At 34.9% G+C, this 13,441-nt stretch overlaps 1 protein-coding gene across 1 annotated transcript in view; it reads right to left on the bottom strand.

Annotated features, from left to right (window-relative positions):
- Positions 1–13,441, bottom strand: part of CSTF3 (cleavage stimulation factor subunit 3) — a 53,478-nt gene that overhangs the window by 32,656 nt on the left and 7,381 nt on the right. Inside the window, exons 2-3 of the mRNA XM_075163232.1 lie at positions 10,087–10,188; positions 9,862–9,957 (exon numbers count right to left, since the gene is read on the bottom strand). Coding sequence (XP_075019333.1) covers positions 9,862–9,957; positions 10,087–10,188 — 198 coding nt within the window. The remainder of the gene's footprint in view (positions 1–9,861; positions 9,958–10,086; positions 10,189–13,441) is intronic.

Below are 13,441 nucleotides of genomic sequence, written 5' to 3'. Positions count from 1 at the left end.
GGTAGACTTTCAAAGCATACTGCTTGTACTAAAACTATTGATTACTACAACATCTATGGAAAATCTGGGGAGAGGGGTCAATTGACATGGCCGAGGGAAAGAAAGCTGCAAGCTAAACTTCCACCAGCAAGATGTGTTACAAAAGCAATTTTCTGTAAACTTATTCAGTCGCTTATCTTCACTTTAAATTAATTGCGTATTAGTAAAAGTGCGTAACACCTTTAAGTAGATGAAAGCCTACAGGTATTAAACTACCATCATTCTATTCTCCACAATAGTAACATCAATGAGAGGGCTTCTTAGACCTCAAGCTCCTGCATGATACAATGTAATTACAATTTTATCTTCTAAGCATCTGTGATAAAGTACAAAAGAGTAAACTGTACAGATTAACTAAACCAAACTTCAGGGAAAGATTAAATGAAGCTCAATTCAGATCTATTCCCACAACATACTGCATATCATAGGCTGCTAAATGTGTTTATGTGCTTTACAAACGCAATACCATTACAATCTCACCAGCAGCCATGCAGTTCCATAAGCATAACTAAGAGACATTAAGAGCACCAAGTTTCTTCTGCAATAATTAGGATGTAAAAAGATTTGTCATGGGATTAGTTTTGGATTTTTTTTTTGTTTTTAAACAAAATCAGGAAAGTTACAGAAAGGCAGAAAAAAGTTACAAATATTATTTCATTACTAGGGAATCTCCCCCCCACCCCCGCTTTCTGCCCCATCAAAAATGGTTAAGTAGAATCATGCTTCTTAAATTCAAAGAACATGTCTGAACCGTCCAAAGACAGCTTCTTGGTAAGGACTCCTGGGATCTCCTTGTCATCGGAAAGATGAACTGCAAGGGCACACTGAAAGATACGGCCCATAGGAATACCTGATAGAGTCCACAATTCTTACAGCAAATACACTTCTAATTCTGCCCAGGAAAACATACAAAAATAATCTTTTGATGGATAGGGAGGAATGGAGAGAAGGCAGGCCAATACTGGGTTCAAGACAACAAAAGTAAAGCAGGAAATCTAGCTGGTTTTCCCATCATTTACACATTACATCAAGTCATGTTTTTGCGCTCCGACTGAAGCTGTATATAATATAATTCCATTCGTTGTTATTCTAAACATATTCCACTTCAAGATTATGCACAAATTATTTAAGTTATGAGTACCTATAAACTTCTAAATAATCTAAGTAAATTATCTGTACACAATTTGCACTGATAACTTTCATACACTCAGATTTCTATTTAGTATGATTTTAAAAGAACATTAATTATGCTGTGTGACCTTATTACATAAACATGTATATACACATCAATGAACATGTATACATATATAGTTTGAGAGATTCCTGAGGAATCCACAGGCATGGAACCTATAGCATGTTTTCATTTAACCATAAAACCTAAAATAATCAAAACTTTGTCAGTGAATTTTAAATAGTGCATGTGATTGTTGCTTTACTTTCCTTTCTAACTCCGGAAATACTGAGTACACTTTTTTTTTTTTACTTCTGATCTAGCACTTGCCTAAGTAATACATACACGTGTATATATTGGGAAACAAGCCCTTAACAGAAACTGCAGGGATGCAGAATTTGACAGAAGTCAAATACAACATTCGTTTCCTCCCCTTCATATAGCCTGAAAGCAGATTTGAGATGAATGGTATCAGTATTAAAATAGGATAAATCACTTCATAGTTCAAATTCCAATTTGAAACTATTTTGAAAACACGTTAAACCAGCTCCTAAATTAAGAGAGAACTTATCTGGAAGTTGTACCAGCATCCATACATACTCTATAAAATGCCACCAACCAGAGCCAACAGTGTTATACATTTTAATTCTCCAAGCAGGAGAAACACACGGAAGATGTTGGGGAGGGGGGGGTAGTGGGGAAGGCCCTTGCAACTTTTTATTCTTTGCCAAGGCATCTTCCCCTTTCCTAAGGGAAACAAAACAAAGACCCAGCTGTAACTGAGTTGCCCTTTTTCCTATTTGGTCACACTATGAACATCTTAAACATACTTAGTTTAATGTATAAATGTAGTTCCACCGAGCACGATGAAGTCAGTTCACATGCTAACTTCACCACGTCTGTTTTATCTGCAGGACAGCCCATACATAACTACATACCTGCTGCCTCATTTTTGTAAATCTAACCCATTTTAACCTCTGAGTAGAGAGTTTATTTTTATTTTGCTTAAACAGTAAGATCAGTGTTTGAAAAAATCTGTATTTCCAGGAGAGATGATATCTGACGGAAGTTTTTGGCTTTGCTTTAGTCTGGACATAGAAAATACTAGATCAAACAACTAGGCATCACTTTGCAAGTTATCTTTCTAGTCCAAATGCATGACTTGCAAAGTATTTTTTAAAATTTATTCGATATTCATTCTCACATAAACCAGTATGGAAATACCAGACTGTTTATAGTAAGAGTTTGTTCAGCTATGGCCATGGGGTGTACAGTCACTTCTCTTTTCAGTTTCACACTGGTTCTTTCTTATTCTCCATTTCATGCACTAACGCAAACCATGGGGAACTGGAGAGAGTAAGCTGCCCTCATTAGAAAGTCTAAGTCTTGCATAGTTATATTACAGGAATCAAGTGAGGTTAGACAGTTGACCCTCCATCACACTACTTAACTTTTCAAATTAGTTGATTCAGAGGAACAGTTCGAATTAACAATGATAAAGCCTATGCAATTTAGATATATGCATGAGCTCCTGTTTTGCTGAAACACAGAGTGAGCGTGAAAGTATGAGTACAGTTACCAAGCTTCCTCAGCATACCAACAATCCCAGCTCTCCTCCTTTTGGAGAAAGTTGAAGATATTAAAGCTCGGAAAAACTTTAGCCCAGCAGTCAGTCTACAAGACCTTTGGTGACAGGATCTACTAATAGATCAGCAATGTATGCTCACTGGAACATGTTAAAACTAAGATTAGTACATGGACCCCGTCACATGGCTTAGTACAATCTGCTTCTAAGGGAACAGATCCAGAGCCAGACGAAATGCTTACACTTCAGGTTAGAAGTGAGTTCTGTTAAACAGTCTTGTCTCAAGATGCAATAGGACTCCACTCTATAGCAGTATTACTAAAAACTGTCCACAAACTAAATTTAAAAAGAATGCCTTTCTACTTATAATGCCTATCCTTAAACTGAAACATTTCTGATGCCACAGTTCCAGTGAACTCTGGAAATGCTCCCATGCTTCTACACTATGAACATTTGTCACTACAAAACTAATTAAACCCCAGGACAGATCAGATTCCAATCACCGTAAAATCTTCTCATGTGTAGTTAACTGCATGTATACAACATGCCACAAAAAAATGTGAATGCCGTCTGTGCCATGGTACAGTTATGCACCAATGCATATAATTTCTTCTCACTTTTGAATTGTTTTATGTAAGAAAGGAAAAATGTCAAAGCTTACGGTATTAGGTACACAACACTTCACTGCAGAAGTCCAAAATTGTTACTGAATGTAGAACACCCGTCACATTGAAGCCATCAGTAAAAAAAAGTGTACCCTAACAAGGGGAAAAAACAATGGACACTTAAATGAAGAACATTTGTACTAACAGGACACAGGAGTGCCGGAATGAATGGCTTGCCTTCACAGAAGTTCCTAGCTAAAAGAAGCCACTGTATTTCATCACAGCAGTGACTCAAAGCCTTTTCATAGTCTGCAAAGAAACTCTGCAGCAAATAAAATCAAACATTATTTTATGTAGTAGCACTAATAGGTAAGGTTTAACAGAAAGTGTTCTCTCAGCCACCAGGCTTCTCAAAAATGGAACAAAGAGCATCAGGGAACTCAACCAGCTGACAACTGGAAGCTGGAAGAGATGTAGAAATGAATGAGAAATTATGATTATAGTTCCCTCACCCATGCAGATGAAGATAACCAATCTGTCTAATGAGCTAATACAGGGTACACAAGAAAGCTCTATATTTTTACTTCTGGTTCTTTCAGGTTCAGACATGAGAAAGAAGCTCAAGTTTGTGCCTGACCTAACACACATATTTCCCCCTCAAATCATAAACAGAAGGATCAGCAAATGACTTCAACAAAAGAAAGCACACAATGAGAAAAGTTTTCACTGTTCTCGTTACATCTGAAAGCAAGACTTCAAAAGTGTTGTGAACAAGAGTTTTATGTAACTAACACTTCTAATAGGGATGTTTCTGTCACCCCACATGGAAAGAATACAACAGAACAGGAAGTAGGTCATGTTTATTCATGTGAAAACAGCAACACACTATAGAAGAGGGTCCATAGTAATCTCTTCATTAGGCATCACTTCAACTTCAAAAATTAAAATTCCTAACACTTTCCCATGGTATTTTTTATGATCAAATACAGAAAATAGAATTATAAAGAAACCCACTAGTGTTGTACCGCGCATCTTCTGAAACTACAAATGTCAATTATGTGGATAACTTTCTGATATTATACAACTTGTAGGACCATGGCAACTATGCAAGATGTACATGGCCTGTATTTACATATTGAGTAGAAAAGACAGGAAAGAAGTTGCATTCACTTTCTAGTGCAAATCTACAATAATCACACAGACAGAACAACATTTATTAACAGGAATGGAACAAGTCCACACATGAGTAAGAAAAGATCATAAATAATACAGTTGTAAAAAAGATTAAAATCTCAGACTGAGGTAGTCAAGAATGTGCAATATGGATGTTTGTACAGAGCACCTGTACAGCAGTTTCTCAAAAGCAGAAGTTTACTATAAGAAATGTGGTAGACTAGCAGGGTGGGCATGGATTATAATGGGTATGTCTTTCATTAAGAAATTAACAAAGATCAGCTAGTGATATATACAATATTTTCAGTTGAAAGTACCACTAACCAGAATCTCAGCCAAGAAGTCTATTCTACTTTGACTTCTGATCACTCCAACTTCATCCTGACAGAAGTCAGTTCCCACTTTTCCCCAGCAGAAGAATTTTGGTGGTATGTATAACAATTTTTTTCTGAACTCAGAACCAGATTAAAGTAAAACAGGGGAAGAAAATGCTTTGAAGAAACACAAACATTTTAAACAAAAACAATCATTTTTCTAAATGGTTTTATTTACATTTTTCATATACAAGAACGTTAAATGATACATTCTGACTAGTATCCACACCAGTGTGAATTACATGAATTAAAGATACTGATGTATTGCATATGATGAAATGCAAAACAATCAACCCTAAGCTTTGGTCCCACCCTCTGAATCCTCATACAGCATCTGGTTTGTTACTGAGACATCTAAAATTCAAAGTGTTCATATCAAATAGAAGTTATCTGAACAAATATATCTAGTTTCATTTCTTTAGAACAAGCAGTAACACAGGAGTCTTACTTGCAAAATTCGCAAGACGAAAAATACATATTAACAGCCAAACACTTTACACACATGTTACTAGCTTTGTATTTATTGTTTCTAGACTTGGGGTATTTGTCACAACTGTCTTGTGCTTATGATTTTTAAATCTTTAATTATGGCAACCTTTCAACCCCTACTAACAACAGTTCAATGTGACCAGGATATAACGTAATATTATACTCAACAACGAAAAAGGTAAAAAGGTGTGGTGTGAACTGGCCTGAAACATTCAGGACAATTACAGATTAAAGTTTCAACTTAGAGCAACTGGAACTAAAAATTCTTCAGATCATTAAAAAAAATGTTGCAAATACATGAACATAGTTTAATAAGTGTGCTTAAGAGGATTTTCAACCTGGTGATTTCTCAAAGAAAACTAGCAGAGAAAAAGGTGACAACTTCAAATGCTTGCTTCAGAACTACTGAAATATTTACAACACTGGTAAAGTAAAAGTTCTTTCAAGTGCATGAAAAGCAGTATCAAGTCTTTCTGTATCTAAAAGATGATTCAAACAGTCAAAGAGACAAAGAAAATAGTAATAGACAGCTGGGTCTATGGGATCATAGGGTGTATTACATCAGAATTTATTTTTACATTTCTGTAGCACCTTTTAGCCAGATGCCAAAAGCACTTTAATCACTAAAGTGAGCCTCACAACAACCCTGTGAGGTAGGTACGTATCTGTTTTAATAATGGCAAAACAGTTTAAATAACTTACCCAAGAAGACACAGCAAATCAGCAGAGTAGGCTAGAATCCAGATCATGTGATCTATGAATTTAACATTATGGCACATGTGGGACTGAGACTTACATGCTCCTTTTTAAAACTGTGAAAGAGGCACTGACACGTGAATTGATTCAAGTTTTCTGGAAGTAGATTTTTATGGGAAAGGTATCAAGAGAAAAATATGCTTTAAGCAACTAGAGAAAACAAAGAGTCTGAATAAAAAGAGTGGCATTACTGTACAACTTCCTAAATTTTAGTAGATGCAGAATAGCAAGTTAACTATTTTACTTGCTAAAATACGTACCAAAAGTAGACTACATAGTCTGTCAAATTCACCAAACGGAACTCTATTCTCACAAGTCTCAAGCATTCAAATGCTATGACCCAAAAACTTTGTGAGCTGGGAGTTGTTTCATCCAATTCTTTTATTTCTATGTCCTGCAACTGCTTCTTTGAATGTCAGAAGAAATAAGAACCAGTGTGAGAATCAAAACATTTTGACCAATTCAAACTTTAATAGTGGAGTTCCCATTAACAAACTGTCAAGGCATGCTCTTCCCAGTTAATCTCCATGTTCTACTGACTACCAGTCATAACCAGTCATAACAGAGACCAGAGCATGTAAATCGGTGCTTGGCACATAAAATGGAAACGTGAAGTACTCAGTTACTTCAGCATAGTCTGTATATCAATAGCAACAAGTCAGATGATCCACTAAGTGCTGAGCACTGCTTTACACTATATTCCACTAGGGAACAAAGTCATACACAAAAAGGAAAACAGTCAGTAAGCTGAACAAACACTGTCATAAAAACAAGAGGTAATCACAGCAGTAAGGCCTGCACTTAGAAGTTTTACATTACAAAATGAACTGGCATATGCAAGGAAACAGTTTTTGTTCATGTAGATTATAAACAATGATTTCTACTTGACGATTGGAAGTGACCAAAAAGAACACATTCCTCAAGTTAGGCAAAGGGAAATTTAAAGATTTCTAACAATGTTTTAAAGAATACAGCTGTTAAAGGGCTAATTCCTTTTTTGTAAGGCCATAATCATAACCTTCACCCTAGCTCATCTTCCAATAATAGACCACCACTATGTAATAATATTCAGCTCAGATTTGTGTCATTCAGAGGACAAAATTCTCTAGTAAAAGACAACCTGCCAGAAAACAACCCCCACTTTCCTCTCCCTTTTTGTCCTTCTGTGATGCAAAGAGGAAACGTTATCACGTTAAAGAGGAAAGTGATATGCTTGTTTTGACATGAGGAAAAACGCAGCTTACAGATGACTGAAGATCTAGCAATTTTCAGATTTAAATACTGAGGGAGTGAAAGTGAATCAAAAGCAATCCTAAACAAAGATTTACCACAGGTTTACTTTCCCAACTCAAGGCTGGAAATATCTATCAAGACAAACTTTCTAGCAGGAGGAGACTACTAAGATTTCCAAGGAAAAAAGCTTTTGGAAAATATCTTCCCTATATTCCTTGTACATCTTAAGGCTGCAATAAAAGCAGCCTCAAAACAATTCCAGTATCTCAGGTAGCCTTCAAAAATTAATTGAAGTCTTAATTTATATTCAACCATGCTGTTAAAAGACCATTTAAGAAAACATTTCACTTTTACTTTACTCTCAGATGGGACTGTACATATGTATGCAACTTAAAACAACACTGACAACAGTGCCCAAGTGTGTGTATATATGTATTTTTAGAGAGGAATTTGGAAATAAAAAGTTATTTCAGCTTCTAGCTACAAATGGTTACATATACTAAAAAAAGGCAGAGATAAGCATGTTGCTTTTAAGTTAAATCAGTCACTATGTGAGTTTTCAGAGAAGTTACTGGAACCAAGAAAGAAAAGTTGAAAATTTAAGTTATAACTGGGATTTTAAAAATCTGCCTGTTAAGATGAGAGATAAATTTCTAAAAAGTAATCTCTTGCATTTCTTTCAAATACAACCCTTTTCAAGTGTAGCCATTTTCCCATTGTTTTGAATAACAGAATCATATATTCCATTTCTCTTACGTTTGAAGTGTAGTTATAGGCAGACACACACACACACACACAGAGGAGCTAGAGATCTTTATGCCAATTCTTTCCTTCTCAAATTTACCTTGTGTTACCCGGTTACCATACCTGCTGGGTAGAAGCTGATCTTCCTTCCTTGAAGAAGCACGTAAAAAATTATACCCTAGACTGTTTAAAGCTTTGCCACTGTTAATGTTTCTAAATACTGCTAGATTATAAATTAATTAAAAGGTATCAGTTAAGGGAGGTAATGTCTGTCAATTCATCTCTGAACATGGTTCAAGACAAGAAGCCTCAGACAAGAAGCTATACACTGATAATAGTACTTTCTGCTGAAAGAGCTACAATGTAGTACAGCCTTTCTGAGGTGGTCTTATTCAACTTTAAATTTGAGGCATGGGAAAGATAAAGGCTTTAAATAAGCACAGATATCAGATAACTTAATGTAATCATCAAACTAGAGTAGATTCTAAAGACTAGATCCTGTAGCAAACATTGCAGGGTACAAAAGGCGAATGGATTTGGCTGCAGGGTCCCAAAAGGAAAAACATACATCTGTATGTGTTAGTGCATTCAATATCTCCCAAATATGTCCAATCACCGACATTCCAACCACTACTACAAACTATTAGAAGCAAAATAGTGAGAATTCTACGATATTTAATTAGGTAATATTAAATTTAGGTTGGACTATTTTGCACTTTTAACATCTTACCATAAACTGCAATATAAAAATTTCTGTTAAGATTCTCATGACGCCAATTTTATTTAATAATCTTCAAAATTTACTGCCAGAACACATTTGGATATGTAATTTAATGTAAAATAAGATATGATAACTATACAATGCAGTTTTGCCACTCAGATTGCTGCTTAGAAAATTTCACATAAATGGAAAAAAAATTAGCTATCTCGCTTCTCATATACAGAACACAGGTCCCCACCCCTTTAGTTTAGCATGTAGAAGATCTGTTTCTTAAGAAAAATGTGCAGCTAGAAGATGCCCACAAAAAGCATGTGTATTAGTATTAAATATCAGCTACAGAAAAAAAAAATTCCGATTATACAGTGCATTTCATGGCGTGTCATTAAAGACTGTTTAAATGATCAATGCACTTAGTGGGAAGTTTTATATAGTTATGTAAACAATCACAATTTTTGTTGGGATTTTTAGAAGCTAATGAGTTGTGCTAATGCATTTTCCCAGCATTTTCATTCCAGAAATCAGCCTCCATCCCACACCCTCCCTGAAACCACTGTTCACAGAAGCATTCAATTCCCTAAGAAAGCAAAAAAATTAGAAGATCCAAACATTCACAGAAAGTTATTCAAATAAGTTTGTACATATAAATAAAAAAAAAGTCCTCTAAATAAATGACACGGGAGGCAATAAATTGACACGACAAGTAAATAAAAGGCTAAAGCACTCCAATACCATTGAAACGGTTTTAATGTTGTTGCAATTCCATAATGCAACAATCATCAACTCATAAAAGACCCAATACTTTAGAATTCATTTTAATCACTCCTTTGTACCTATTTTACAAAATAAAGGCAAGGCATATTTAAAATCCCTTTTTCCCTAGATATTATGTGCCTATCTTACTTACGCTTATGAAAGTATAAACTTAAACTCCTATTAAATGTTATATAAGAAAAAAATGTAAAAATATTAACCTCTGCTTCAATGTACAGTTTCCAGAATCTGCCAGAACTGGGGAACTGGGCAACAAGGCGTTCATAGGTCTTCCGTGCTTTGTCTATAGGTTGATTCTAAAAATTGAAAATCAAAACAGCATTTACAATATTATGATTTATGTAAATGAATATGCTGATTTTACTCCAGAACCAAATAGTGTGAGTGGACCATAGATAAGGAAATGTAATCCTATGTCACTAAACCTGTGCCTCTCGAATGAGAATGCTCCAAGCGTCAAGGTCATATGGATTTTCTTCTAGTTTCTTTTCAGCTTTCTTCACTTTTTCTGGGACATATTCGGCAGTCTAGAAAAATTAGAAAGAAGAAATAAGAGATCACCAGTAGAGTTTGAAAAGTTCTGTCCCAGCTACAAAGTCAAGCTAACAACAACATTCTGACAGTGTAACATTCCAGATCTCAGGTTTTATGCTGGAGTTACTAAATTGTAATTTTATCTGGAAAACAAGCTGTCCTAGTAAGGTAACGCACTCTTACCACAACAAGTTCTACATATTTGGTGATCCAGCCAGACTAAAAAACTAGACTAAAAAGCCAGACTAAACTGACTAAATGTTTCTGAAACAGTAGAACAAATTTGAGTTTGCCAGAAAATTTATTGTACTATGAATTTTAAACAGTTTTACTGACCTGAAACTTTTAAGATGCAAAAAGTAAATTCAGACCGATTTTTTTATTATAGACCTCAGCCAAACAAATCCAGTTACTGCATTACTCCTGTATATGCAGGACAGTGAGTATTTCGTATCACAAATTACAGATTTAACAAGAAACTAGGAGATGACAGTTCTAGCAGCAACATATACATGTTATCCAAGCACAATTTGTTAACTTTCTGTCCATCAGTGTATTCTTACAGTTGCCTTCCTTAAACCTTAACTACCTTAAACCGCTTTTTTTACACTCAGACATTCATATTGGAGCTTAAAAACTTTTCTGATACTAAAAGCTTTACCAAATTGAATGTTAACTTGTTACTATTACAGTATAGGTTTAAGTGTTCTTTTAAAGACTTGTGGAAATATCCTACTTTATGATCTCCAGAAATTTTTTTCTAGATTTAACACTGTTAGCACAAAGTAGATGAAAAAAATTACAATGTGATGACCACATACAGACAAGCCTTAAAATACATGCTTGTTACAACCCTAAATTATATGAAGTTTTTTATTAAGCATGAAATATTGTTCTGACCTGTACTCCAAACAGCTTTTTTACTAACTTTCCAAACTTGACTCATTTTCAGGCAGATGTTAGAAGTCCCAAATCACACGATCAATTAAATTCTTGCCTTCGTGAGATGTAACGATAATAACCTGTAAATTATTACTACAAGACCTTTCTTGTGAAATTTTACAAGTTAGCTACATAATTTCTGTTAGAATATATGATTCTGTATTGTATAGCGCAGTGTGACTTATTTACTGTAAAAGGAAATAATTTTAATTTTTAATATTGGATCTAGGGTCAATACATAGCTCTGAAGATGAAAAAGACAGTAAACTGGACAAAGAACTGATATTCCTATCAAAGGTGCCATCACACACTTATAAAGGGAAAGAGAAGGTAACTAGACACTACAGAGGTATGACTTCTAGTAAAATTAACAAGCATCACTATCGTGCCGAAACCAGGACAATCACTATTGCACATCACTCCTGAAGGAAAGCAGAAAGAATACAAATCCAAGGTATTATTAATGGATTTTACTAGAAGACCATTTACAGTGGCATTATATGAAGATAAGCTGCCAGTGAAGTATTGTACAAAACAGTGACTAAAAAAAAAAGAAAAGAAAAAGCTGGGGCTAGCAAATGCAGTAAGCCTGAATTACTTAGGAACATCAACTTTATTTTCAGGAGTGCCCTGCCCCTTTGCTTTTGTCAACACCTGCAAATGCACTACTATACAACAGTTGCTTATGTTATACATTGCAATTCAACTTGATCTTTTAAAAAAGCTACATATTTTTGAATATTTTTCAGCACTACCAGTTTTTGTGTCAGTCCTACTAGCAGGATATAATTCAAGGCATATCCCTTAAAAGATTTAAAATTAAATTTACTTATAAAGTGGACAAATGATCAAAAATGTTGCAGAACTCTTAAACTGACATGTAATAGCACCCATGCATGAAAGGGAAAAGGAAAAAAAATCAGTAGGAGGGGCTTTATAGGAGTTTAAAGACCATTATTCTTTGCGATTAAATTTTTGAGTCATTCTTAACATTAATTGCTCAGTGCAAAGCAGTGTAGCTGGAAAGGCAAGTATCAAGTCTCACAGAAAACTAAATTATAAAATTAATTTTATTTAAAAAATCAAATTAAAAATTAGTAGCTCAAAGTTGTCAGCTCAAAAGTAGTAAATTTATAAATTTCCATATGAATATCTTTACATCCCTAAGTCCATCAAAATTCTGACTTTGTAACATTGCATGTTATAGTTCAACTGATACAGACTTAAGATGCAAAACAGTATGAAATGAACTAGTGGTTTTATTTCTTCCAAAATGACATGCATAAACATATTTCAGCTTACGGAAGACAGCACTGAAGCTGAAATTTCCAAAGTTTAAAGACTAATTTATGTAAGTTATCTCCACAGATGACCCAAAGTCAAAATGTTGTTTATTCAATAAAGCACGAATTCAAATTTGCCCATATCAGTGGTAAGCATTACTTCTCATTATATTTCATCTCAGTGAAATCTACTTGCCTCAAATATTCAATCAAGCATATATTATTCTGCATTCCATTAGACAGAAATGCCTATCAGGAGTACTATTAATGTCAGCTACAATAAAAAAAAACCACCCTACAAAAACAACTGAAGCATTTGTGGAAGCACAGGGTCCTGCACTGTAAGTAGTGACTTTCAAACAGGAAAAAGTAGAATGGGCCACTGAAGCACACCTCAACTATTTCAGTAGTAGTTCAGTTGTATTATCTCAAACCTTTCCATGTGACACACAACTCAGCTGACACTGCAGTGAAACAGTTAAGGCTTCCAGGAATTTGATTTCACCTATGCAGATACAGGGCAATAAACTCAGAAAGGCTGAAATAAATTAAGCTGGCAAAAAATAAATGCTGATAAGATGCACAATCATAGCAATCCTACATTAATTTTGTAAGTATGATACAGGACTCCTAATCTGTAGAAGGAGCATAATAAAATGTTCATTCTTTTATTGGAAAAAAAAAAGACTAATTTCCTAAATTAGCACATACTCACTTAGTAGCAGCAGATAAAGTTCTCCATGCAGTTATACAAGACAAAAATTATAGGAGCTCTACAGAATTGAAAATAACGATATGATCAGGGTTTTAAACTGGACTGCTTGGAATTGCTTGTACCTTATATCATATGGAAGGAAACACCCAACTTCTTAAGGCCAGTGAGCACTCCTTCTCCTGTCCCTATCCTTCTCCAGGATGGATAAAAGCCATCCACATTTCAGAGAGGTAAACTGCACTGCAGACAAATCAGTGTTCTGGTTATATCTGAGCCAAAACAAGGCCTCATTACCTTGCACCTTCA

The sequence above is a fragment of the Calonectris borealis genome, chromosome 14, assembly GCF_964195595.1.
Source record: "Calonectris borealis chromosome 14, bCalBor7.hap1.2, whole genome shotgun sequence".
NCBI lineage: Eukaryota > Metazoa > Chordata > Aves > Procellariiformes > Procellariidae > Calonectris > Calonectris borealis.
The sequence above is the reverse complement of the archived record's forward strand: the minus strand, read 5'-3'. Positions and strand labels throughout refer to the sequence as shown.